Source organism: Rhinolophus hipposideros (assembly GCF_964194185.1).
Source record: "Rhinolophus hipposideros genome assembly, chromosome: 15".
Lineage (NCBI taxonomy): Eukaryota > Metazoa > Chordata > Mammalia > Chiroptera > Rhinolophidae > Rhinolophus > Rhinolophus hipposideros.
Window position 1 is genome coordinate 59,702,364 of NC_138061.1, and position 27,955 is coordinate 59,730,318.

The 27,955-nt window shown below is 36.1% G+C and overlaps 1 protein-coding gene across 7 annotated transcripts in view; it reads left to right on the top strand.

The window, feature by feature from the left end:
• The window catches only part of CCSER2 (coiled-coil serine rich protein 2), a 163,213-nt gene that overhangs the window by 19,710 nt on the left and 115,548 nt on the right, over positions 1 to 27,955 (top strand). For 6 of the 7 annotated variants that reach the window (XM_081075360.1, XM_081075359.1, XM_081075356.1 and 3 more), the window contains 2 exons: positions 19,076 to 20,528; positions 21,672 to 21,868. The exons of the other annotated variant lie outside the window; for it this stretch is intronic. In XM_081075360.1, coding sequence (XP_080931486.1) covers positions 19,115 to 20,528; positions 21,672 to 21,868 — 1,611 coding nt within the window. In that variant the 5' untranslated portion in view covers positions 19,076 to 19,114. The remainder of the gene's footprint in view (positions 1 to 19,075; positions 20,529 to 21,671; positions 21,869 to 27,955) is intronic. 7 annotated transcript variants of the gene reach the window in all.

A 27,955-nucleotide genomic window follows, 5' to 3' on the forward strand; every position in this document is an offset into this window, starting at 1 on the left:
CACATGTAACTAAAACTATAAAGTGTTATGAAACACCCATGTGTGATACCTTCTGATATTTTCTGTTTTGTTCTATTCTTATTTCTCTGTGTAGAAAGGAAATCAACTCATTATTAAGTACGAAAAGACTGTTTTAGGCTATTACTACAATAAATATAATTTCCAAAATATAAAGTGATTCTGTGAAATATTGCAAAATTAATTTTTAAAATCCAACTGAACATTATAAAAACTGCTGAAGCTGTTCTCTATTGGTTCTCCTTACATGAGACACTTAAAAAAGCAACCGTGTTTACATAGTAATATAATTACATTTTAGAGTATTGCTTCAGGTTTTAAAAAAACATTACAGTGAAGTTTTTTTACTCTTAAGTCCACTGAATGCAGAGTCTTGTTTCTTTGATCTGACAAATAAGACCATTACCACACAGAAATGGAATCACTTCCTCCACATGAAGGGACCGAGTATCACCATTTTATAGTCTTTAATCTACTTTAATCTTTGGATGGATGGGTTGCAGAATTCAGATAAAGTCTGTTGAAGTAACCCAGAACGTCTGTCCACTTTTGCTGGCGTTTTCCCTCATGCGGGTCCATTCCAGTATTATTTTGTAATTCACTCCAAATAAGATAATTCTTTTTCACCTTCAGACAGTTTTGATTTTGATTTCTCAGTTACATCAGTCAGAGTTTTCACTTGCTGTTTTTCTCATTTAAACATTAATGCATACGTGTATTTGTGTACTCTTCCAATATCTCTTTTCTTCTACTTGTTCTTTAGTAAAGAATTTTAGGTTTCCCTGAACTTCACCTGCTTCCTCTTTTCAAAAATACCAGTCTTCCTTCATCTGTCCTTTTGTCTCACTGAAAATTTTCCAGGTGACATTTTATTAGCTACTTTTTTCCTTATTTGTTCCTCAGCTTCCTTTTAATGATGAAGCTGACTGGCTTCCAGTTCAGCGTCTGCCCTTTTACTAAGATTTCTTCCTCAAAACTGGATTTTCCAAATTTCTCTGTGTGTCACCTGAATCAGCCAGTTGTTCTTCTAGTGCTCTTAGGTCATCGTCCTGCTTAGAGTATTGCTTTTCATTTTCCTCTGTTGATTGCTTAGCTACTTCTAATTTCTTCAGGTGGTTAGAAGTGTCTTTGACTTAATGTACAAGAGACTTTTTGTTTGTAGTGGTTGTCTGATTTTTGCATTCCATGTTCTATTCTCTTGGCTTTCGCTATTTGTGTAAGTGGTTATTTTAAGATACAATTCCTACTTACCTTATAATTCATTGTTAAAACATGAATATTTTTCTGATATTCTTGAAAAATGAAATTAAAAAAATAAACTTTAGTTACACAATATTGTATTCATTTTAGATGTATAGTTAAGTGATTCTACATTTGTATACCTTATAATGGGATCACCATTATGTGTAGTAACCATGTCATTGTAGTTATTATATGATTGACTATATCCCCTGTGATGTACATTATATCGCATGACTTATTTGTTTCATAACTGCAAGTTTGTACCTATTATTCCCCTTCACTTTTTTCATCCCATTCCCTCCTCAGCAACCATCAGTTTGTTCTCTATGAGTCTGTTTCTGTTTAGAAAACTGCAATTTTTATATTGTTACTCTTAGTTCTTCAGGAGGTTCTGGTAACTTTTCTCTTTCAATTTTGTATGCTTGTTTGGCAGCTACAGTTTTTTCTCTTGTTAGAGTTAAATTGAGCATGTTCTTCGGCTTTCTTTACTCAACCCGCACCCTTTTCCTCACATTCTTCTAAAAGTTTCACTGAAGTGTTGATTTTTTCACAAAATAGATGATTCTTTGGGTTTTTTTCCCCATTGAAATTGACTTTACAGTTACTTAGAATAATTCTTAAACATTTTCTGTTAGTATTCTATACGATTTTTACACTGCAAAAGAAGAGATTTTCTGATTTGTGCTCCATGAATAGTTCTTGAATATTTTTTATTGTTAATTTTATTGTTTCCTTTTCCACCCATTACAGACTAAACATATCCGTTACGTAGTCTTTTCCTGCAGTTTGCCACCCCCAGGATCTCAGCTGTGTGGTCCAGCACTAGAGAAGATACTGGGAAATCAGTGGGGTAGCCCATTCTCTTCTAGTCTTTTTGTTTACAACCGAACTTGCTTGTTCTAAAGTAATAAATTGGTATCACGATCAGAAGTCTGAAAACACAGGTATACTGAGTATTTGCTTAAGAAAAGGAATTGGAGAGAGGCCATTAGGGTAATACGGTGTTTCCCCGAAAATAAGACCTAGCCGGATAATCAGCTCTAAGTCGTCTTTTGGAGCAAAGATTAATATAAGACAAGGTCTTATAGTAAAATAAGACCCGGTCTTATATTGTAGTAAAATAAGACCGCGTCTTATAGTAAAATAAGACCGGGTCTTACATTCATTTTTGCTCCAAAACACGCATTAGAGCTGATTGTCCGGCTAGGTCTTATTTTCCAGGAAACAGGGTAGTTAAATTTCAGTCCTGGCCCCATCACTTACTAGTTGTATGACCTTGGGAAAACTATTTAACCTCCCTATATTTAATTTCCTTGTCTGTGAAAAAACATTACATTTACTTTATAAAGTAGTTGTGAGGCTTAAATAGGTTAATCTATGTGGAACCCTTGGAACACTGCCTAACACGTGATAAGAGGTATAAACGTGTGAACTACTACGGTACTGCTGCCACTCCTACAGTCACTACTCACCGTATTGAATGCCACTGACTCGGGTTCAGTAGGCTTGGTTAGTTTTTATCTCTATGAACTTGAACAAGTTACTTTACCTCTGCAAACTTCAGTTACTTCATCTTTGAAATGGGAATAAACGTACCTTTCCTGTGTTGTAATGAGGTTGAGATATGATAATTTTTACAAACTGCTTAGCACAGTGCTGTGCACACACTGTTCTTGATAACATTAGCTGTCATCCTTAAGGCCCTTCACAGTTATGTTGTCCTCTTTTGTCTTCAACAGGGACAGTTAGGTCTTTCGGGTCTTTCCACCCTCCTGGTCCCATAGGAGGGAGATACTGCAGACCAGGGTGCCACAGGTGTCCCCATCTCTTGGGATATCGGCCTGGACCAGCCCCAGAACATCAGTCATTAGTGTACACTGATGTCTGTTATGTGTTAGACGCTGTGCTAGATGCTGAGAATTAAAATTTAAAAAATCATCTTTCATTTAAGTCACTGAGTGTATAATTTTAATTACATTTACATTTTTGAAATTGTTTGTATTGTCCAAATTCCCCATGCTCTTGTTGATTTTGTTTGCTCATAGCATTTAGAAGACCTAGTGCCTGCTTTCTCAAGCCCCATCAGGCTGCAAGCACAGTTCCCACAGCCTGCAGACTGAACCAGTCCTGGCTGAGGTAGGTGGGTGGGGGGGCTGCTGTTAGTGTGGGCACTTAGCTGCAGTGTCCTGTGTTCCTGAGCCTGGAGCCTTGAGCAGTGTGCCTGTCGAGCTGCACCTTTTTCTGGACTCAGCTATAAATCGGAACCTCTGCTCTGTTTTCTTGCCTAGCATTCCAGGTCTCATCACGGCACTGGAAGCTTACCTTCATCATATATCCTGTCCGATCTTGCTCTAGCTGTTGTTCCCACCATTTTCTTTATTTCTAATCTTCTTTTTTAGCTTTCCTCCTACATCTTAGAAACAGAAAAGAGGGCACAAAGTAAGAAAAACAAAACAAAACAAAACAGGAGTGCCTTTATATCCTCTCAAATTATTGCCTTTTTCTTTCTTGTCTTTGAAAGACTAGGTTAATTTCCTGATTCCATTATTTACTATCATTTGAGACCCAGCTCAAGCATCGCTTCCTCTGCGAAACAATTTATGATATCCTCTTCTCCAGTTAGGTACTTTTTCTTTTTTGGGCCCCCATGTATATAGCAATTAAAGCATTTCATTGCCCTTTTATTGGTCTTTTCTCTGCATTGGAGTGTCTGTATCACAACCTCTAGCGCAGAGCCTGGTTCATAATAGGCTTTCAATAAATGTTTGATGACTAAATTAATAGATCTTAAGTCATTACTGTAGTAAGAACATTTCTTCCTTTCCCAGATCATGAGCTTCTCCTAGCAGGTATTGTATCTCACCTTGGATCTTGTCCTAGGTGCTTAATAAAAAAGTGTAGTAAAGTGAGGTGGAGGTATGCAGTGACTTCCCTGTGAAGAAAGAACTTGAGTTGTGTCGATCTTAAACACAATAAGAATATTCTTATTTCCACGGTCCTCATGTCTTAAGCCATGATCAATTTAAAGATGGAAACATTGCACCTAGCTTTAATACTCTTTTTGATATTTGCCAAATCAAGAAGATTCCCAGTGTCAGTACTCTGGGAATTGATTAAATGCTGTTAACTAATTTGAGTATTTTTACTTATAAAAAATATTAAAATATGGGTATCCTAGTTGCTATTAAAAGTTGTGGAGTAATTATCTAAAATACTTTGTAATTAAATCAGACAAAGAGCATTTAAAAGCATAGACGGACTGGACTGATTGTGTCATGTCCCATTTCTTTTGTAATTTAGTTTTTTTAAAATAATGTTTCATGCCAAAAATTTGAGGTTTCTTCTTAAAAAAAATCTAAAGAGTTAGGCATCATGGGAATGGGTAGAGATTGAGATTCCAAATTAGAATAAATTATTAAGCGAGAAGGAAGCCATCAGGGAAGAGATTGGTTTGCTAATTGGGTTTAATAACCCAGTGGTTTGTGGAAGGGTGGGGAAAAAATCAATATCATGAATTTGGGTACTTGTTTTACCTAGGAAAACAGGAACTTATAAACAGAAGTTTAGAAGCCAATTCCATAGGACCTCAGATATTAGTTGAAATCTACTGCCTATTTTGTGTCAAGCTGTGTCAGGCTTTATATATGTACATGTGGATTTGAGGTAAAATTGACAGAATTCTCAGCAAGACACTGTTAAAGCATGCACCATTCATTCTGGCTGTCAACTTACATTTGTAAGTTATGTGCCAGGCTGTGTCCTAGCCTCAGAATGAGAAAACAAATGAGTGAAAAACATAATCTGTGTTTTTAAATACTTGGCCTCCAGTGAAGAGAACATAAACCTGGAATAGTCTGAGGAACACTTCGTGGCTTGTTGACAAGAAACATGAGCCCATACCCTAGCCTGGTGAGCCTGGATCCTATAAAGATTGCGTGACACTGTGAAGAATGTGTGAGGGGTTGTGCATTCCAGGCAGAAGAACTATGGGCAAACAACATGTCGGTGGGACAGCGTGGTCTGTTGTGGGAGCTGTGAGTCCCAAAACTCCCCAACAAATCAACCATGAGTCTTTGTAAGTAGTGGAATAATCCACTGTCCATAGAAACCTTGAAAATTCCCTGACCCCAGCCTCCCCACATTGAACTTGGTTCCCAGTGTATGTCCTGGTGGTAACCTTTTGACAACATTAATTTTATTTTTATACATAATTTACTGTCTGGTATTTGCTGGACCATTAGCTCTGTGAATACAGGATTCATATGTTTTAGTCACAGCTGTGTCCCCAGTACCTTGTACAGTGGCTGGCACATAATGAGTGCTCAGTAAATATTTAGGCAACAAATAAATGGTATTATGAATAATAGCAATAGCTTTGTCGGGGAAGAGAATGTGACTTAGTCCATATTTTTAGCTATAGGTTATTTTCTTTTTATTTCAACCCAGTTTTTCCCCTTTCTTACTAGATGGAGTTTAGCCCTTTAGACTTCATAGAGAACACACTTGTCTCTTAAGTTTCTTACCTATGTTTCCCCTGCCTCCGGTGATTTGGAGGACATCTATAACTACAAAATAAGACATCTTGTGTCAGGTTAGGTTCTAGTTAGCAGATAGGTTAAAAATCTTGTAAAGTCAAAATTGCCCTTGAAAAATCAGATGGTGACCAAAGATCAACCTAGTCCTTTTTTTGCAGGTTTGCTTGAGCATCAGTTCAAGTTAGGTGACTTATTCAAGAAAATCCCACCTTCGGAAAGGAGTATCACACTCTTGGTAACGTGCTCATGCTGACTGGCACGTACAAACTGAGACTTACCTGAAGGAAAAAGAGATTCATACCTTCTCTCGCATGTTCCTTTTGCTTTGTTCACATGTTCAGAAGCTAATGAGTTGAAAATGAGTAGAGGAGCTTCTGTGTCTGAGACTGTGTATCTTCAGCATTTGCTATCTTCTCATGGTCTTGGGATCCTGATTTGCTTTGTGAAGTTTGTTCCTCAAAAGGATGCCTGTGACTTCCTCTCACTGTTACTGATTTAAAGTGAGGGGAGCATTTAACTCTCAGCACATAGGTGACTTTTTTTAAAAAAAGACTTTTATTAAAATATAGCTAGCATGCAATATTATATTAGTTTCAGGTGTACACCATAGTTATTCAACAGGACCCACCGGCATTGCTATTACAGTGTTATTGATTATATTCCCTGTGCTGAAGAAGTGATCCCTGTGAGTCCAGGAACCATCTGTCAAAGTACCAGCTATCACAATACCATTGACGGCATTTCCTACACTGTACGTCTATACATCCCCAAGACTTACTTGTCTTATACCTGGAACTTTGCACCTCTTATTCTTCTTTATCTTTTTCTCCCTTTTAAATTTTTTCAATTAGTGTTGACATTCAGTATTATTTTATATTAGTTTCAGGTGTACAGGATAGTGGTTAGACATTTACCATGTTTCCCCGAAAATAAGACCTAACCTGAAAATAAGCCCTAGCATGATTTTTCAGGATGATATCCCTTGAACATAAGCCCTAATGCGTCTTTTGGAGCAAACCTTAATATAAGACTCGGTCTTATTTTTGGGGAAACACGGTACACAATTTATGAAGTCCAAAGGATTAGTTAATTTAGACATTACTGTACTAATAATGTTTTATACAATTTAGGAATAATAGGGAACCTGATTTGTCTGCTTTATGGGCATCTGCAACTCCAATGGATCTAGAACAAGATTAACGTACATTCTTTTCCTGAAAGTTTGTGAGAATGGAGGACTGCAATCCAATTATCCTTTGAGCTAGAAATCCCTATCAGTTTTTCAGTGAAATAACTGAGTCATTATAATAACACTGAGAACGATCCTGTGAACTTGAAGTGTTTTCTGTATCATTAGAGAAAGCTTACATTAGGTGTCACTATGGGTCTCGCACCATGTATATTACTGAATTTTAAATACTACTCAGTATTTGGTTATCAGAATATTTGTTTCCCTAATTTCGCGAGATTGGTTTATTGTTTAAATATTTGCTGTTTAGTAATGTTTGAAGTTAATATTAAAATATGAGCTTTGTAATTTCATATAGTGGCTTGTGTTAAATACTGTGCTCTTAAAGCTTAAATGTAAGGGAACTGGGGTGTTACAGAGAGGCTTGTGCAGTGCTGGTATGAAACTACCGATGGGTGCGTCATCGTGACTTGGCTGGATTCATTGCATTGTGACCTGGCCATTTTGGTGGAAACATTTTGTTGTACTTAAAAAATAAATTATTAAATATCTCGCTTGTGTAAACCACAAAGTAATGTGTGACACGACCACTTTTGCATCATCTCTGAGCTTTGTTCAGGGTGGCACTCGGCATGGTAAAGGTCAAGGATGCCTGTTGTTTATATTACTTGTTGATAGTGTTTCCACAAAATATCCCTTGGCAAACATCAAAACAACAGGGCAAGGTTGGCTTCATCAGATTACTCTGTTAATGTGAAAACAGTGCAGCCTAAGATGAAAGCCATGCTGAGGTACTGTTATTTATTCACAATTTATATATGAAAAAAACAACAGAGTTAATGAGAGACCAAGTACTTTGCCCTAGGCCATCGTCCTAGGAAGTGGTGAGCCTGAGTTTCTAATCTGGGCAGCTGGACAACCATTACCCTTTACCGTTTCCCAAGATAGTTTTCCTCTTGCTGGAACCTCTCCAGCCTTGAGTATAGCAATTTATGGTTTATGGTACTTATAATCGGAGAGCCCTTTATCCTTTGTGGGAGGGGTTAAGTGTAGAGATGCAGGCATTTTGAGTTCTCTGAGTAGAAGTAGGCCGGAGAGAGAGGTGGAGAGGAGAGGGAGGGGGAGAAGAGGGGGAGGGAGAGGGGGAATGAATGCCACGTGGAGGAGGATAGTATACAATGTGCTGTAGTTTATTAAGTATCTCTTCCTCTTATGGAAGCATCCTTACTTGGGGTTTACTTTTTTAAAAGAAACATTATATATGGACTCTTTTAAACATAATGAGAAGAGAAAAAGTGAACCCCCCCAGTGTGTTATAACTCAGCTTTTCACAGTTATCAATATTGTTTTATCTATAACACTTTTTTTAATTTATTTTTTTAAATTTAATTTATTAGTTTCAGGTGTACAAGACAAGGTGATACTTAGACGTTCATCATTTATATCCCTCACACTGTGGACCCCCCTCCCCCCATCCACTGTCCCTCCGACCTCACACTGAGCCATCACATTATATATATAAAATTATAGTTGGCATTCATTAATGTTTAGCTTCTGGTGTACAGTGCCGTGATCAGGCATCCACAGTATCCCTGAGGTGGTCTTATCTATAACACTTTTTAAAATAATTTTGTCAAAAACAATTCTTTATTAATGGGGGTTTGATTGAATTAGGATCCATAAAGGCCCACCCATTACAGTTGATTAATGTGTCTCTTAAACTTGTAACATTTCCTCCCGTTTTATTTGTTGAGGAAAGAAACTGAATCCTTCCTCTTATAGAATTTACACATTCTAGATTTGGTTGGTTATATCCTTTGTTGTTTGACGTGTTTTTCTGTTCTTTATCATTCTTGTAAGCTGCTAGATCTAGAGGCATGGGTAGATTCAGGGTCAGTTTGTTTTGGCAAAAATATTTCATGCATGGTGCCGTGTATTTCCTCTTTTCTCATAATAGGACCTTAAGATTGATTCAGGTTAAGGTGTCTTTTTCACCTAATGAATTTAGCAATCAGTCGTTAATGATTGTTACCTGAATGTATTAGTTCAATTTGTTATTGGCTAAACCAAGACCAGATAGATCTGATTTTCTTATTTGATTCCATCAAATAAGATTCCATCATTTTCCTGCATTTATTAGTCACGATTCTTCTATAGGGAAACCTTTCATTATCAGTTATTTGATACCTTGAAATACGGAAAGACAGGAGGGTTTGCTGCCTGCTCCCCAGCAGTTTAGGGCTTTGCTTTGTGGGCTAGAAGGATGCAGGGAAGTGAGCAGGGCTTTGTCCTCGTCCCCAGCATAGCCTCTTACGGCCTCCTGTGTGCTTGTGCTATTGAGAGGGAAGCTCTCTCATGGCATCCCATGAGCACTAGCCTAAGACCCATGGAGAACAGCTTGCTCTTCCAAACTAACATGTCAGTCCACATTTGCCTTTTAAGCATCCATGAAGATGTTAGCTTATTACTCCTTCTTATGGTGGTCACCTCTTTCCTTTGTGCTTTGCCAAGAGTGGAAATGTTAAAATGTCTTGTCATTCCTTGGAGGGTCTTGGCTCCTTTGGAATTTGTCTTATTTGGTTGCCTTACGATGTCAGCTCTCTGATGGGTTCAAGAAAAGTTAGGATTTTGAAGATTATCTAACTCCTTCAGGTTGTTAAAAAGTAGTGAAATTCATTGCGGTTGTGTACGTCCTCAGTGGAAGTGGAAGTCTTACCTTCCTATGTACTCTTAAGTATCTGTTCTTTGTGTAGGGGATCTTACTTGATTCATCTGTGTTGTTGCAGGTAACCAATAGTTAGCTCTTTTTTTTTTTCCCTTCTTATTCTGTTGTATACCACTATGTCAAAATTACTATTAAAATTTATTTTTGAATGATACTGTACTTTCCATACATGTAAATCTTAACAAAATGTTTCATTTAGGGATATTTATTGAGTGTCTCTCATATACTGAACAAGCTTGAGGTTGGGTAATGTATACTGGTGTATCAAACCCCGTCTGTGCTATCAATGAATTTACAGCCTAGTAATTATCCATCCCTGTTAATGTTACCCAGTCACTCTTCTCCCTGACACTTGGCCCCCAAAACCCAGGTCTCATTGCCTGTTAGTTTAATTTAGGAACTTTGCTCCAGCAGGTAGGTCCTCAAGAGACCCAAATGCTAAACTATTGCATGCTAAGATTTTTCAAGCGCCCAGCGGTTGTGAAATGATTATCTGTTATGCCTGTATACTATTCTAAAAGGAAGTATAACTGCTGGGTTCTTAGGTTTGGTCATTACTCAGAAAGCTTGGGTCCTATCGTCCTTATCTAGCCACCTTACTGTCATTTGCATGCCCCACCCAGTTGAGTTTTACCTGAACTAAATGGTAAAATTTTTAGGGAGAGTTTTTGTGGTTTGTTCAGGGGCACTTCCACTTTCTATTTATGTGCTAGTATTGTCCGTGTCCCTTAATTAAAATTTCAGGAAGTAATAAGCCTTGAATCTACATTTGGTAATGTTATTTAATGTTCCTAAGCCACAAATTCATTTAGAGCCTAACTTTCACAAATTGCTTTGATCCCTGTCTGTCTGAGTAAAAGTTGTAGCTGGAGGACAAAAAGGTCAGCTTGATAAAATAGTGGGGCTTTGTTGAGATTGGTGTGCTTAAAACCATGAAGAATGTGCAATGAAGTTGTACTGTTTCAAACGTTTACTTTCAGCCAAAGGTATCATTTTTGCTTATCTAATTGCTGTAATCAAGCCTTTGAATCAGCTTGTGCCATAAATGTAAACCAGGAAAAACAGGGGAAAAAGGGATATGGGGGAAATGCTTGAGTACCACAAGGTTAAAAAAAAACAAAAAAAAAAAAAAACAGGAATATTAAGATGTAGTTACCTGAATGTGAAAGCAAGTTTCAAGAAGTGACTGGTGATGGGCATGCCCTCGTCAGCACTGTTGTTCAGTGAACTGCTCTTGGACTCAGTAGTGAATTGATGTCTATGAGGTGTGACAGTTAAGTTCGCAAACTTGTTGCAACAATGTTGCTAACCTTTCCTTGATATCAGAGGGATTATTCATTATGAATTTGTACCAACTGGACAAACAGTTAACCAAATTTACTACTTGGAAGTGCTGAAAATGCTGCGTGAAAAAGTTAGACGACCTGAACTTTTCGCCAACAATTCATGGCTCTTGCTTCACGACAATGCACCAGCTCACACGGCACTGTCTGTGAGGGAGTTTTTAGCCAGTAAACAAATAACTGTATTGGACACCCTCCCTACTCACCTGATCTGGCCCCCAGTGACTTCTTTCTTTACCTGAAGATAACGAAATATTGAAAGGAAGAAATTTTGATGACATTCAGGACATCAAGGGTTATACGATGACAGCTCTGATGGCCATTCCAAAAAGGGTCCCAAAATCGCTTTGAAGGGTGGACTACGCACTGGCGTTGGTGCATAGCTTCCCAAGGGGAGGACTTCAAAGGTGACCATAGTGATACTCAGCAGTGAGGCATGTAGCACTTTTTCTAGGATGAGTTTGTGAACTTAACTGTCAGAATGCGTATGTAAGCCCCTAAAATACAGGCAATTCATACCTTATAAAAAACTATTTGAAAACTAAAAAAGGAATATGAGTGGGGGGTTCCTCAGATGATAAGGTTCTGAATGTGAAAGGAGTTTGAAAAAGTGAAAGCTCTTACTGTTTCTCTGTACAACTTCTTTAATGAATACCTAGGTTCTCGGTGGTCTTTATGCCTCTCTTACCTCAGCTTTCCAGTCCCTTCCTTTACTCCTTTCCCTCGTCCTCAGTTAGCCTCCCGGAATATTTCATTCCTTTGTCAGGAAGGCAGTCTGCATGGACCCTAGAATCAGGTGGATTTGAACATGGATCTTCTTCCGTAGTTTAGGAATTTATGACTTTGGCCACGTATTTTAGCCTTTCTGAATCTTGATTTCTCTATTTAAAATGGGATAAAATCTACCACCTTATACTGTTATAAAATTAAATAAGGATGGAATGGTAAGCATGGTACCTATTGTGTAAATGCTCAGTAGTGTCTCCTTCTTTTCCTTTTTCATCCAGTTGTGGATTCCTTTTAAAAGCAAACAACTTTGATTTATTATTTTTTAAAAGTAATTTATAAGTAATTTGGAAAAATTCTTTCAAATGTGAAATACCAATACTGTAAATGTGCTATACTTTTAAAAATTGTTCTTATAGAAACTAGCTCCGAAAATCTCAGACATTTCCAAGCCCTATAACAGGTATTCTTAGTTCAACATTAAAGTTTGCAGACAATATTGAAGTACTTCAGAGAAGATTATATCATTAGATTTTGTAGTTGGCATGTACTCTTTCAAATTATTATGAGTACGTATTTTTGCTCAGCAAGAGTTTTATTTTTAAATTTGAGGTAACATTGGTTAATACATAAATTTCAGATATACACCATTATAATTCAGTATGTCTATATTTTGTGCTTACCACCAAAAGTCTAGTTTCCTTCCGTTACCATATATTTGACTGTGTTACCCAAATTGCTTTCTTTTATCCTCCTTCCCGTGGTAACCACCATTCTGTTGTCTGAATCTGTGAGTTTACTTTTGTTAGTTTGCTTACTTTTTTGTTTCATATTCTACATATGAGTGACATCACGGTTTTTGTTCTTTTCCATCTGACTTATTCCACTTAGCATAATACCCTCAAGATCCATCTATATTGCCACAAATGGCAATATTTCATCTTTGTGATGGCTGAGTAGTAGTCCATTATTTATAAATACCACATCTTCTTTACCCATTCATAATTGACATATCAGGTAAAGTGCATCAGAGATAGAATAGCTATAAAACGACCTAGACTCACAATGTCTGCTTTATTTCATTTCAAAGGTGTAAGTAAATGTAGGAGAAAGTATCATGAATATTTAGACAGAAGGTAGCTCATCAGTAAATGAAGTGACAAAATTCATAATAGAAGCAGATACGGAATTTTACAGCTGAGCCTTCAGATTATCTTAGATTTTAGACCATAGTCCAAGATGTTTGATATCATTTATGTTGCAATTATTTGTGCCTTTTAGAAATCAATAAATATTCTTGGTAGGAAATAGTGCATTCAGACTCTAATCTTTTTATTTTTTCCAAGTGGTAGCACCCCAAACACTTTGTAGTAACAGTATGTCTTTTCTTGCGGTGTTACCTTGTGCCTCTAAGTTATTAATACTTTAGATGATCTTGGGAGATAACATACATTACCCTCATTTTAGACAGTAAAATAGAGGCATAGAGGAGTGAAAGAACAGAATGTTCTGTCCTCGGACTACTTGTGACAGTCAGGGGAATGTCAGAGCCTTTCTGACTCACAGACTGACTCACCGGAGGACAGAATCTTTAATGTGTGTTATTTGCAAAATGGCCTTTACGTCTAGTATCATTATCAGTTTCCTTATGGCTATCCTGAAATATTTGTAGGTGTGGGAGTGTGTTTTGTGGTACAGAGCATTATCAAAAATGGAATGGCAGTCATCTGGCATGGATCTTGCCACTGTCCCTTTTTCTGCTCATGGCAGATATTCCTGTTTGATCATGATACTTCATAATATAATCTACATTTGACTTCAGAATTGTTGTCAACACATTGCCCATGGCGTGTATACTATGAGTGAATCACAGGACCAGAAAACAGTTATTTTTCAGTCTTGACTTACTATTTATGAAATTAATTTGCACTAAGAGATTATGAATTTACTTAGAAGTTGAGGATCTATCAGATTTGTGGTCCTGTGAGCAGGCCCCAAAGGGGACACAGGACTCACTTTATGCTCTCAGCAGGCTTATGGGCCATATGGACATGCACACAATTCTAATACAGACTCAGCTGTAGTATTGGTGTGAAGGAAATAGAGAAGGATGCTAGATTAATTTTAACTGGGAAGGTTTGTGGGTGTAGGGATTGTGGACCTTGAGGGTAAGACCTTCAAGGTGGTCTTAACTTTAGCAAAAGTATAGAGTAGAAAATACAGGATGGATTTTGGGGAATGATAAACAGTGCATCTTGGCTTGCAGGTATAGTACTGCAAAGATAGGGTATAGAACCAAGTAGAGAAGCTTGATCTCTGTACAATGGGTTTTGGATTTTGTTTTGTTGTTCTTGGGCCACACGTGGTTTTTAATCAGTAAAATGATATGATTAGATCTATCCTTTAAGAGAATAACTGTTGCAAGTTTGAATAGACGTGAGATAGAGTCTTGATAATGTGGAAGCCTTTGTAGTAATACGTAAAGAGATGATGAGGGTAACAACTAGAATTGTGGAATGGAAATAGTGAATGTAGAATCAATTTTTAAGACAACTGGTAAATGAAACACTCGTAAATTGATGTTAAGGTCTGGAGAACTTGAAATGGTAATTTACAAAGAAGTAATATCTGTCAAATAAAAAAAATTATTTTTGTTTTCTATCCGAATTTACTTTAATTTTATGTCTTTTAAATATATTTTATATAATATTAAACTTAATTTTAAATAATATTTTTGGGTGTGAGATTGAACTGTTTAAGTCTTGTTTTGGTATTGAATAAATGGTTATTTTAAAATACATTTTTTTTTTAGTTAAAACTTCTTAAATGGAAAAAAAATGGGCATATTTACATATTTAAAAATAATGTTTTAAAGGTAAAAAGAAGTCTTCCCTTCACCTAATTCTCACTTCTCTAATGGTAACCACTATAACAGTTTGTTATGTTTAAATATATGTACACTTGTATCTTTATGTGATTTCTATCTCTCTTGTTACTTTTATAAAAATGGGACCCAGTGTACGGTTTCTCAAGGTAGCAAAAATGAACATGTTCATTTATGTGTCCCCAAAATACAGTCTTTCTGTAGCATACACAAGAAGCAAAACATATAAACTTGAAATTATGCTTAGTTATCAATGTTTTAGTATTCTCTCTTACTAAGAAATGATCGAGTGAGCCAGTGATTATCAATTCATTCAACTTAATGTTAGTCCAAGTTACCTTTAAAGTTCTTGGAAATTATCTATAAGCTGACATGCTGCAAAACATAATTACTATTGAAATAAAAAGTTTGTCAGAATAACTATTTAAACACAGGTTTACATTTTCATAATCTTAAACATTGTGTATGAGTAATACTGGCTTAATCAGTAAGTTTATATACTTTTCAGAAAAGTTACTCTAATGGAATAAAAATGTATGCTTATACTTAACACTAATAAAAAATCAGAAGACAAAAAACCCATTTTATTAAACTAGTTTTGTTTTCCAGACATTTACCTTAATTATGCGAACTTGGTTCTTGAAACCCTTTTTGAGTTAATTTCTGTAAGAATAATTTTTAAAAGTATAACACATTAAACATATTTAAAAGATCAATTTACTTATTTTCTGGCAGTTTTGGTAATATTCAGTTTATATCAGTGCGTATTTATAAACCTATCAGAACAGTTGCTTTAAGAGACTTTATAATACAATTTATTAGTACCCCATGGAGATAGGAAAGCATTATGTACTCACAATAAAAGGTAAAGACCTTTCTGAATTATAGACACATAGCCCTACAGACACTGAGAGAGTTTATTGTTTCCAATTCTATAATTTTAGCCATGGCTACAGAGTTAAAACACAGAAACACAAAACTTGACCTGTCCAAATACCAAGGAGCAATTCTCCTTCCTGTTGGCATGACATTCTAAATTGATTTGAGCTCAAAATAGGTAAACAAGAGAGATAAATGAACAAATAAGTGACTAATGAATCAGTCTCCTTTTTCTCTCACCTAACACAAAATAGATCTGTGCAAACCATTAGTTTGTTTACAGAGATCACTAAATAGCAGTCTGTAAAATCAAATTCTCAATCATTGTTATCATTAATGGGGAATCACTTATTGGCCATAAATAAACTAAATATAAAAACAGAACAAAATTATAAGAGAGGGAAGTTATAGAAAGATAGAGTTATCTGCAAAGTTTCATTGCTAGCTACTCTTGATTCACTTCTGGGAAGACAAGAAGAGATATGTCTGGGTATAAGCTGCCTGTGAGATGTTCCATTGTGGCAAAGAAGTTACCCACCTATGTCAGGAGGATCCCCTGGGTATCTTGGTGGAATCTCCAAAACTGCTAAAGGATAAATTTTGGAAGAGAATCAAATCGTGACTCCCATTCAGATATCAAATGATGAAGATATTACTTACCTCATTAATTAACAAGGCAGTCAGAGAGATGTTATAGCTGGTTCAGAGGAGAGTGCAAAGAACAGATACATTTATAGATTAGGGATATTGAAGTGAATTTGCAAATGGCTGTAAAGCTGGTTTCTTCCACAGTGGTGGAGGGAAGTCAGTTGAACTAGACAGTATTTATTTGCTTGTCTATAGAAAATTGTTTGCATTACCGTTAGTTTTCTGCATGTTAACCTATGTCTTTACAGATTTGTAAACTAGCCCAATGATAATTCCTGTAGGATTAAATTATTCCTAGAGGCGCCAGCATTTCATTGGAAGGATATCCTGTGATCTCTTTTGCTTATTCCAGAGTCACGAAATTTTCTTTACAAAGTGGTTTTTTTTCTGCCTGTATTCCTGGAGAATTTTTTTTTGTTTTGTTTTTGATATTTTATCAAGATATGTATTTGGATCCAGATATGTATTTGGATCTATAGTTTAGTTTTTTTTTTTCCTTCTGTAGAGTTTTTTCTTTATTTTAGGGATATTTTCTATTATGTCTGTCTGTCTTTTTCTCTTCAGTTTGTTTACTTATTCTGCTTCAGGGATACTAATCTTTCTGTTCAATCTGTCCTACATCTTCTATCTAATTGCTTTGATATCTTTGCCTTTTATTCTCCTCACTACTCAGGTTATCTTAAATTTTTTGTCCTTGGCATTAGTTTGATTTTCATTCTTTGGTTCTTTTTTTTTTTTTTTGCTTTTGCTTTTTTCAAATCCATTGTTCTGAATTGATTTCCTTAGCTCTATAACTTTCAATGTACCTGTTTTTTCTTTTCATCTTTGAGTTTTTGTTTTATTAAATGTATGTTTTTATTATGTTGTTCTCTGTTATAAAGAACTCACTGGGGGTTTCCTTATTTTCTTTTCTATGTTTTCTTTCAGACTGGATTCTTCATTTGTTTTGCATGCTATAGTCATTATTTGTTTCTCGGCTTCCACCCCCTTGTTTATACAGTTGAGTGGCCATTTCTTTTTATCTTGCTAGGTAAAGACTTGGATAGCTAGATTAAGACTTGTTCTTTGCCCTGATATAATATGAGTGAATTCCCCAAGCCTTTCTCGCTTTAGCTGTGACTTTGTTTCCTTCTTTTACTTGGTCCCCCTGAATACACCTTTTGAGCGTGTGTGTTATTCTCTGCTTCTCTTGCGGGAGGGTGTGTTGGCAGAGAGCTTTTCCAGAGCCTCAGGTTCTCCTGTCTCCTTAGATTCTGTCAAGTGTCCTGTACCAGCCTCACTCCATCTTGCTGAGGGTGGAGTATATTTCAAGGGGCTTCAGACCCTTCCCTCAACTCAGAATAGTGCCTAGGAAATCAACAGGTTCTGAGGCTACTCTGCCTCAGTTGAGGTTTAAAACCTTCTGTCCTGAAGATATTTTCCTGGACTTTTCTAGGTCATGCCAAATTGGATTTTTCTGTCCAAACTGGAGGATATTCATTAAAATACTCCATTTTTATAAACTCACCTATTTTTCTCGTTACTGCTCTCAGGCAGTGTAATCAGGCGAGGAGCCAGACCATACTGTACAGAATCTTATTCGCCACCACTTTTTAAAGTTTAGAGGTTCTTAGTTTAAATAGTTTCTTGTTTGACTGCAGCTGGTGGGTTTTTGGCTAAAAAAAATCATACCTACATACATATATGTATATACTTTCCCACTTACTAGTTATTGGGGACAGGAAGTTCTGTAATTCTGCTTTACCTCATCATCTATTCTTGAAAGTCTGTATGATTTCCTAAGTATTACTTTGACATAATTAATAACACATATGTACTCTAGAAACTCCTTAGTTCTTAAGGTCAGAGATGACTTGGAATCGATTTTTTAAATTAAAAAAAACCAACAAATTAAAGATAGTGTCGTAAGATACATAATTAAAAAAAATGAACCCCAAGGCACCTATTTTTCTTTTATTTGCATTTTGCTCTGTGTGTGCTTTTATAGATTTTTTTTATATTAATCATCGTGAATATATAGTGACCATATTGTATTTCTGTTAATGTTAGGATAAACATTTTAACATTTCTCATCTTTGCAGTCTCATCATATGACATGTCATAATTTATTAAATGGTGACTCAAATATAGGACAGTCGTTTCAAGTTTCATGCTCTCGTGTGCACATCGACCCTTTTTGTGTTTATTGTTTCATATTACCTTTAAAATAAATTTCAGAGGTTGAGGTTAATGGACTGTGCAACTTATTTAAATCATTATACTTCCCACCCTGGCATTAACTGCAGTGTCTGTTTACATTACTGGATGGAAATTCTTTTGAGATTGTTGCTTAAAATTACAGCTCGTATCTCAGCCCTTAATGCCAGCAGACTTTTTTTGGTGTTATCGTATTCTTTATCTATGTTCTTCCCATGATTTTAATAATGAAACTTTAAAAATGTATTCTAGTTTTTATATGTTCGCTTTTAAAAAAAACCCAAATCACGTGTTTATATTTTTTTTTTACGTGTTTATATTTTTAAAGGAGATAATATTACCCAAAGTGAAAAAATAATTTGGATTGGAAATTGGAAGATGTGCTATAGAAGTTTTTTTTTTTTTTTTTCTTATTATACAGTCTTTGGTAGTCTAAATTTATTATTTCTGGATCATGATCCGTAACCCAAGTTTATAAAAGTGTTTATAAAAATGTTCTTTACTTTCTTTTAACATAAAGTTATTAATTTAGTTAGTATATTCAATATTTATTAATGGTTCTATAGGAATCATGAGTAGCTTTTGGGCTTTGTTGCATTTAATTGTATAAGAATACACATTCACATTATGTAATAATCTATGCAGTTATCCTTATTTAGGAATGTTTAATCGACTTTTTTGTCTCCTCAGATTCTGTCAAATTTTAAGAACAAATGCACCTTATAGCTCATGGAAGAAAAAACACAAATCAAGACATTTTTGGGTTCTAAGTTGCCAAAGTATGGAACAAAATCTGTAAGAAGTACACTGCAGCCAATGCCAAATGGGACACCTGTTAATTTATTGGGAACTTCCAAGAGAAGCCACCTCAAAAGTTACATCAAAGATAATGGCACTGATTGTCCACCATCCCATTCATTCAGTTGGAGAACGGCAACTAAATACCAGCTTAGTGCACAAAGTGCTGAAGAGCCTAATGATATTCAAAGTTCACATGACCAAGTAATTGATCCTGAAAAACATGCACGTACTCAAGGAATGTTTGATAAAAATGGGATAAAGGGAGGTTTAAAAAGTGCTTCTTTATTCACATCAAAGTTAGCAAAGCCATCCACTATGTTTGTGTCATCTACAGAGGTGTTAAAACAAAAGCCTTTGTCTGGACCATCTAATTTGGGCAAATTCACCAAAGGTACATTATTAGCAAGGACTTCATATTCTTCAGTCAGTGCTCCAAAATCGCAGTTGAATGGATTTTATGGAAATCGATCAGCTGGTAGCATACAAAGGCCTAGAGCAAACTCCTGTGCAGCCAGAAGCAGTTCTGGAGAAAGCTTAGCACAATCCCTAGACAATATTAAGTCTCTTACTTGTGAAAAAATGGTAAGGTCACAGAGTTTTTCACATTCCATTCAGAATTCATTCCTTCCACCTTCATCTATAACCAGATCACATTCCTTCAATAGAGCTGCAGATCTTATTAAGCCTTATCAGAACCAACAGCTACCCATGAGAGTGCCTCTGAGGTCAAGTATGCTCACAAGAAATTCCCGGCAGTCAGAAGTACTCAATGGGAATGAACATTTGGGGTATGGATTTAGTAGGCCTTATGCTGCTGGTGGAAAGAAGTTGGCTTTACCAAATGGCCCAGGTGTAACTTCCACTTTGGGTTATAGGATGGTTCATCCCTCAATACTGAAATCTAGCCGATCTCCATTTTCTGGGACTATCACAGTTGATGGTAAGAAAAATTCACCTGCTGGCACATGTGTAGAGGAAGATGCTGCACTTTTGGCTAAGGACAGAGCTACCGATAAGGACCAAGAACTAACTGAAAATGATAATTATAGAACAGAAAATGACCAAACTATGAAACGTGATGCTAAAATTAGATACCTGAGTGATGATGTGGATGATATTTCCTTGTCTTCTTTGTCATCTTCTGATAAGAATGATTTAAGTGAAGACTTTAGCGATGATTTTATAGATATAGAAGACTCCAACAGAACTAGAATAACTCCAGAGGAAATTTCTCTCGAAGAAAAGCATGAAAATGTGCCACCAAAGGATATATTTGATTCCCCCAAGGAAAATGAAAAATCCTTCAGTAAAACTGATGAGTGGATAGATATAAGTGTCTCTGGTAAATATTAAAATCCTTAACTTTGTTTTTTCCTAGATAATACGACCGAATTTACATTTAGGGTTATATTCTGATGAATTCTAAGATACTATCAATTCCGTGGAGGGATGGATCTAGATAAAATTGGAGTGGGGTAACATTTATCTTCCTTGTGACTTTTGCTCCCTGTTCTCTTTTTCACTTTATCTAAAACAACATCAATTAAAAAATATTCTTCTCCTAGGGTATCTTACCTTTGTTCTCTTTTGACTGCCATTACCCTACTTGCTTCAAAAAAAAATGTTTTCCCACTTTCTCCCACCAATGGCATGCCGTTTTAAGCCATCTCTTCCCTTAGGGCAGTAGATCATTGCTATTTGTTAAGAGGAAAGCTGTACCAAAGGATAAATGAGTTAGTATGTCTAATGTAATGAATTTTTTTTATGCTAGGATATTTTCATTTTTTTAAAGGAAGACTTAGATTTCTTGTTTAGCAAACTTTCTAGTTAATACTTTCAGAGGAGCTTTCGTTTTTTTAATTGAGGAAAATAAGATAGCACATGTTAAATATTCCCTTTTATACTTGGTTATCCTACACTAACTGCCAGAGAAAATTTATCCATATGCACACATAGGCTGAAAAAACAACAAGCTGAAGGGCCCAGCTAGAGGGATGTGGTCTGGTCAGGGGACGAGGCCTGGCCTAGAGATGTGCAGAGCGTACACCGTGACTCTCAGGTCTGGTGAGGAGGGACTGCCGGGACAACCGTTTTCCTTACAAGGAGGCAACTTCGAGGTTAAATGATATGCGGGAGTGAGGGGATTCCAGGCCAGTACTAAAATGTAAATATCTTAGGAAAGATTAAAAGAATATTAGGCTTTATTTACATTTCTAGAAATGTTGTAGAAGTGAAAGATGGCTCAATACATTTTCTTTATGTCTATTGGGAAACATTTCTGTATGTTATTTTTAATATTTTACCTCTTGATTTTTTTATTGTTTAGGAGTTAGAAAATGCTATAGTTAATTAATGCTTTTTCGCTAAATCAAATTATTTTGTAATATTTATAAAAATACAAATTATATTTCAGAACCTGAGAAATAATTATATTTTTGTGAATTAATAACTTTATTTTTCTCTCTCTTTGAAAAACCAATTGAAGACGGGAGTGAATGCACAAAACATACTTCTGGAAATAACTTGATTTCACCAGATACAGACTACAGAGCTGGTTCTTCATTTGAACTCTCTCCATCTGATAGCTCTGATGGAACATACATGTGGGATGAAGAGGGCTTGGAGCCCATTGGAAATGTCCACCCAGTTGGGAGCTATGAGTCCTCCGAAATGAACAGCATAGTATGTATGGATTTCTATACCCTTTTGGAAAGGTTTGTTTATCTTACTGTAGAGAGACTTGAGACAGTGATTGGATTATGTCTAAGTTACTGAGTGAGTTCTCCTAGTTTGAGAAATGAAAATTCCTATCCAGGGCTTACAAAACATCTGATCTTAACACATAATAAAGCATATATTTGTATCACATGACACTTGAGTTAAATATACTCTCACACTCATTTGCAGTACATACATGCGTATTATAGACATAGTATATTCTTCAGATTAAGCTAGGCCAGTGGTTCTCAAAATGGGGAAAGGCAATGTCAAGAGACACTTTTGGTTGTCACTTGAGGGGTGCTACTGCAAATAGTGAATAGACACCAGGATTGTTGCCTAATGCCCTACCTACAATGCACAAGATAGCACCCACAGCACAGAAATATCCAGCCCAGGCTGTCAGTAATTCTGCTGTTGAGAAACCCTGGACTAGGCTGTTCTGAGGTAACATTTAAATGCCAATACTCAAGGGCTTAACACAATAAAAATTTATTTTGTATTCTTACAGAGTTTGTTGTAGGTATGGACAACTCTCTAGGACAATTGCTTTCAGTATTCTAAGCTATTTTAACCTTGGGGCTTTATCATCTTTTTGAGGCCTTGTCAGTGAAGAAAGTGCCCGAGGGTCTCAACACGTGCAATTACTGTCTTTGGCCTGCAGATGGCACTTGGCACTTTCACATGCAACCTGTCGACCCAAACTAATTTTGTCTACTAAGCAGGCTGGAAGCGGGAAGTGTAATTTTCCCATGTACCTGGAAGGCAAGGGAACCAGATATGGGTGAGCACTAGAAGACCTACCATACATTTATGTATGTATATTTTAAGACACTTTACAAGTAATGGGAATGACATGCCATATGAGTAAAGTGTAGTTGGTGTGTTTAACGCGATTCATTGTACATACTCAATATATAAAATATGATTTTCCAGTATGTATATGGGGAAATTGGTAGTCTTTGTGGATATATTAAATTCCAAGTGGATATCAGGCAATGTAATTTTCTACGCTCAGAGAAACCTGTCACTTGGAAAACATAAACATTGTTACCAGAGGCTTGTTAAGTTGCATGAACGTAGAGAAGGCACACATTTAATTTAGAGAGAGTATTTCTATCCCGTTAAATAAAGGAAGCAAAGAGAGATTAACTAACAAAGTTTAGTTTTATGTGCTTTCTTATTACTAGTACTAGGACTTTTTAAAGCAAATATGATTGAAGTGGAAATTACCATTGTGGCCAGAAGATGGCAGCAATAAGCTACCAGATAAGCAAAAATGTCTTATCTGACATTTTTCTGAAGATTCACCATCGTCAGTTCACTTTTCCTATAACTTAATGACAAAATAGCTTCTAAGAGTTCAGAATGCACCTGGATTGACCATTAGTTGTTAATATCTTAGATCTCCTGATCTAAGAGGAAGACAGTGTGAAAAAAGAGGGAGAATTGATGATGGCAAAATTGAAAAGCTTGTTTTAGTATACTGATAGTGGATTTACATTTTTGCTCTGAAATTCTATCAGTTTCTTGCTTTTTATATTTTAAGTTTTTTTTCAGTTAGGTGTGTGCCTGTTTGGAATTGTTTTCTTGGTGAATTGGACTTAAGTTGGTGATCTCTGTTCCTCATTTACTTTTTGTCGTAAGGCCTCTTTTTTTCCATCATCAGTATTTCTTACCAGTTTTTTTAAATACCTATTGTCCTTTTATTGTCAAACTTTTTGATACATAGGAAATAGTTATTATTTTTTTAAAAATAAAATCTGTCTTTTTCTTTTAACTGGTGAGTTTAGTCCTGTTCTGTTTGCATTTGTTGACACACTTGGACTTCATTCTGCTAACTTATTATTTTTATTTAAATGATCTCACTTATTTTTTTCTTTCTCCTTTTTCTCTAAAATAGTTTAAATAGATATCTTTAACTTAACCCAAAAAGAACTTTAATGTGTTCTCATTTTTCTTGGTCTCTCCATTACCTCTCACCAAAGGCCTTTCTCATCCTGTGTCCCTCCATCCCCCCAAAACAAAACAAAACCAAAACACCACTGTGGTGGTTCTTTACAACAATGCCCGTTTCAGTCCAGGTCAAGGCAAGGAACTTTCACTGGAATGTCAGTCAACTGTATGACTGCTAACACAGTTTAGTTCAACCCACTATCTAGTTCAGTTGACACTGCTCTCATAGTAAGACTTTCTCTTTGAGGAAAGCAGTGTGTTGGTATCCATTGTGGTATAAGCTACTTATCCTGTCATGGACCCTAACAGCACTTTGTCCACTGGCTTCTTTGCATAACACTGGTCTGGGTGGGGTCTAAGATTTGTTTGGTTAGAATATAATTTACTTACAATAAAATGCTCAAATCTTTTGCAGATAGCACAAGGAATTTTGAAAGGGTGTATACACTTGTTTATATCCACATGTTTCCTGTGCTTTTTAGTCATTCTCTCAACCCCCACCAGAGGCACAACCACTATGCTGATTTCTATCACTGTAGATTGGTTTTGCCTATTCTTGAATTCCATATAAGTAAAATAATAAACATGTCTATTTCATGTCTGGCTACTTTGAATCAATATTATGTATTTGTTGGTTGTAGTTTAATTTTTTGTTATATAACATTCCTTTGTGTGAATGTACTACAACTTATCCTGTTACTGATGAGCATTTAGGTTGTTTCCAATTTTGCTACAGGTTTTTTGGTGAACATTTATGCATTTCTATTGGTAAAATATGTATGAGGGTAATACCTGGATGATAGAATATACTTATGCATAGATTTAGATTCTGTCAGTTTTCCAAAGTGGTTGTACTAGTTTACATTCACTGTTAGTAAATGAGTATTTCCAGAAATTCCACTTTCTAGTCAACGCTTGGTGTTACCTGTTGAATTTTTGCTATTCTGGTGGGAGTATAGTGTAGTATTGCATGGAGATTTTGGTCTTGTGTTTTGTGATAATTACACGTTGAACACCTTCACATATTTATTTGCCATTGGGTATTTTCTTTGGTGATGTGCCTTCTATTGGGCTATATGTTGGGTGTTTTGTTTGTTTGTTTGTTTTGTTTTTACCTTACTGGTTGTAAAAATCTTTCATATATTTTGGAAAAATCTTTCACATATTTTGGATATAAATCTTTCATATAAGGCATACCTCAGAGATATTGCAGGTTAGGTTCCAGACCACCGCAATGAAGCAAGTTCTAATCTGTTTGCTGGTGGGGGGCGTCTTGCCTTCATTTTTTTTTTTTTCCCTTGTCTGCTTTCAATTTGTAAAAAAAAAAAAAAATGCAACATTTGTGAAGTGCAATAAAATGAGGTATGCCTATGTGTGTGTTTATGTGTGTCACACACATGCATATATACATATTTGTGTTTATATATGTGTATATATTATATATATGAGTTGCTTTTTAAATCTCTTAATGTCTTTTGTTGAAGTTAATAATTTTAATACAGTCCAGTTTACCATTTTATTCTTTATTGTTAGCACTTTTTTAAACTGAAATTTTTGTTTACCTTAAAGTCATGATGATGTATATTCCAATGTTTTTTTGTCTAAAAGACTTTTTTTTACCTTTCACACTTAGAGCTACAAAGCCATCTGGAAATTATTTCTGTGCATGGTATAAGATAGAGGTCAAGATCAGTTTTTTTTCTGTTGTGGGAAAGTTGTTATTTCCCCCACTTTACTGCAGGGTTATTTTTATTATAAATCAGTGACTATTTGTATTTCTTGACTCTCTTTTAGTTCATTGATCTCATTTTTTTTATCCTTGTGTCATTGCTATACTGTTTTAATTACTGTAGCTTTGAAATAAATTCTTTTCCAAGACTTAGTTTACCTTTTTAAATTTATTTAAATATTAGGATGAACTTGTCAGTTTCTGCAAAAAAACCCTCAGAGAGTTTTGAATGGAATTGCATTGAATTTATTGAACAATTTGGGGAAAATTGACATAGTTAATATGGTGAGTCTTCAAATTTATGAATATTGTAGTTCCTCAGTTTGGGGCTTTAGAAATATTTCTTGATAATTGTACTTTTCTGTAAAATTTCATACATATTTTCTTTATTTTAGGCATTTGATTTTGTTGTCATAGTTGGTACCACTTTTAAATATTTTAAAAGTTTTTATTGTATATAGAAATATTCTTGACTTTTGTATTTTGACCTGTTTTTCCAGTGACCTTGGTAAATTCACTTATTAGTCTAATACTTTGCTGTAGATGTTTTTGGAATTTCTATATGTACTATACAATCATATCATTTGCAAAGTCTCCATTCCCCCACCCTCACCTTTATTGCACTGGTTAGGGCCTCTAATAAATATAATGCTGAATTGAAATAGTGATAGAATTTCAGGAAAGTTGTAAGAGTTCACCATCAAAGTTTATATGGGGGGGTGGGTAATAGATATCTTTTCAGCAGATTAAGGAAGTTCTCTTTTATTCCGTTTGCTGAATTTTTGTTCCAAGTGAATGTTAATTTTTACCAGTGCTTTCTGTACGTCTGTTGAAACGATCAGGTTATTATTATTTTTTTCCCGTTAGTATGGTTAATTGTGTTTCTTGATTTTCCATTCCGGGAATGAATTCACTTGGTTGTGATGTATTATCCTTTTAAACGTTATTAGAATTGATTTCCTACTTAATGCCAGGGATATAGCAAGGGCTCAATAAATGTTAGCTATTTATTAATATTTTATTATCTTCTAGTTGTTTAATTATTTTACGTTTAAGATTTTAATCCATCTGAAGTTGGTGTGACACACGATAATTGGCCCTCTCTAATATTCTTCCATAATATACTTGGGGTACTGTGCAGAAAAGACTTAATACAGCAGGCCTGAGATTGCCTACCATTAGAAAGTCCAGTCCTTTCTGGTGAACGGTTCCCTTACAGCGATGTAAAACTTAACCTAAGTGACAAGAATGGCTTACTGTGCTTGAAATGTTGTACAAACAATGTGGTTTACGCTGAGCTAGCAACTTTCCTCTGGAATTTCGGAGTTTTGGTATGTGTTAGGTAGAAGGGCCCATGTAACCAGCCCCCAATTAAAACCACCAGATTTCTTAGGAATGTCTGTAATAGACAAAACTTTTCATGTGTTGTCCCTGCTTGTTGCTGGAGGAATTAAACCCAACCTAGGTGACTTCCCTGGAGGAGACTCTTGGAAGCTTACACCTGGTTGCCTTCAGCTGCGCTCCATGAACCTTTTGTTTTGTGTCCTTTTGCTGGAGCAAAGCTATGAATATGAGTGCATGCTGAGCCCTGTGATTCTTCCTCGTGAGTCATCTAACCTGTGGGTGAGTTCTTGAGGAACCTGACGTAGGTACTGATTCAAAGTTATCTTTGTTCACTGCATGACAGTATCTTTTTTTATTCTTCATCTTTTATATTTTTATAATAACCTTTTGAAGTAGCTATGGACCGGGTACTAATTCCTGTTTCAGTTTTGGATGGATTTCAGAGGAGCAAATTGATATTGATAGATTGGGAACTACTTTGCTAATTACACTTTCATTCTGGTATTCTTGATTTTTAACCTTACTCAGGATAACTGAGCATTTTTTTCTCCCCTTCTTCCGGCCCCTCACCCCCCACTCCGGTTCAAGCCGTTGTTTCTCAGTCTAGTGTGTAGGACACAGCTCCCTGGCCCATGCTGGTATTATGAGCCTTGTGTCCCCCATCCCCCCGCTGAGGCAGTCGGTTGCCAGTCATCAGTTGGCCACTCACAGCAGCTCAAGGCCACTCACAATGGCTATCGGCCGGCCACTCACGCTGGCCTCTGGCCTCTCATGTCAGCACACAGTAGCCCACGGTGGCACACAGCAGTCCATGGCAGCTCATGATGGTTGCAGGCCACTCACGCTGGCTGTTGGCACTCACGCTGGCCACAGGCCGCTCATGGTGGCACACAGTAGCCCACTGCAGCTCACGCCAACCTCCGGCTGCTCATGGCAGCCCAGCTCCAGGGAGAGCTGTTGTTCACAATCTTAGCTGTAGAGGGCGCAGCTCGCTGGCCCATGTGGGAATCCAACCTGCCACC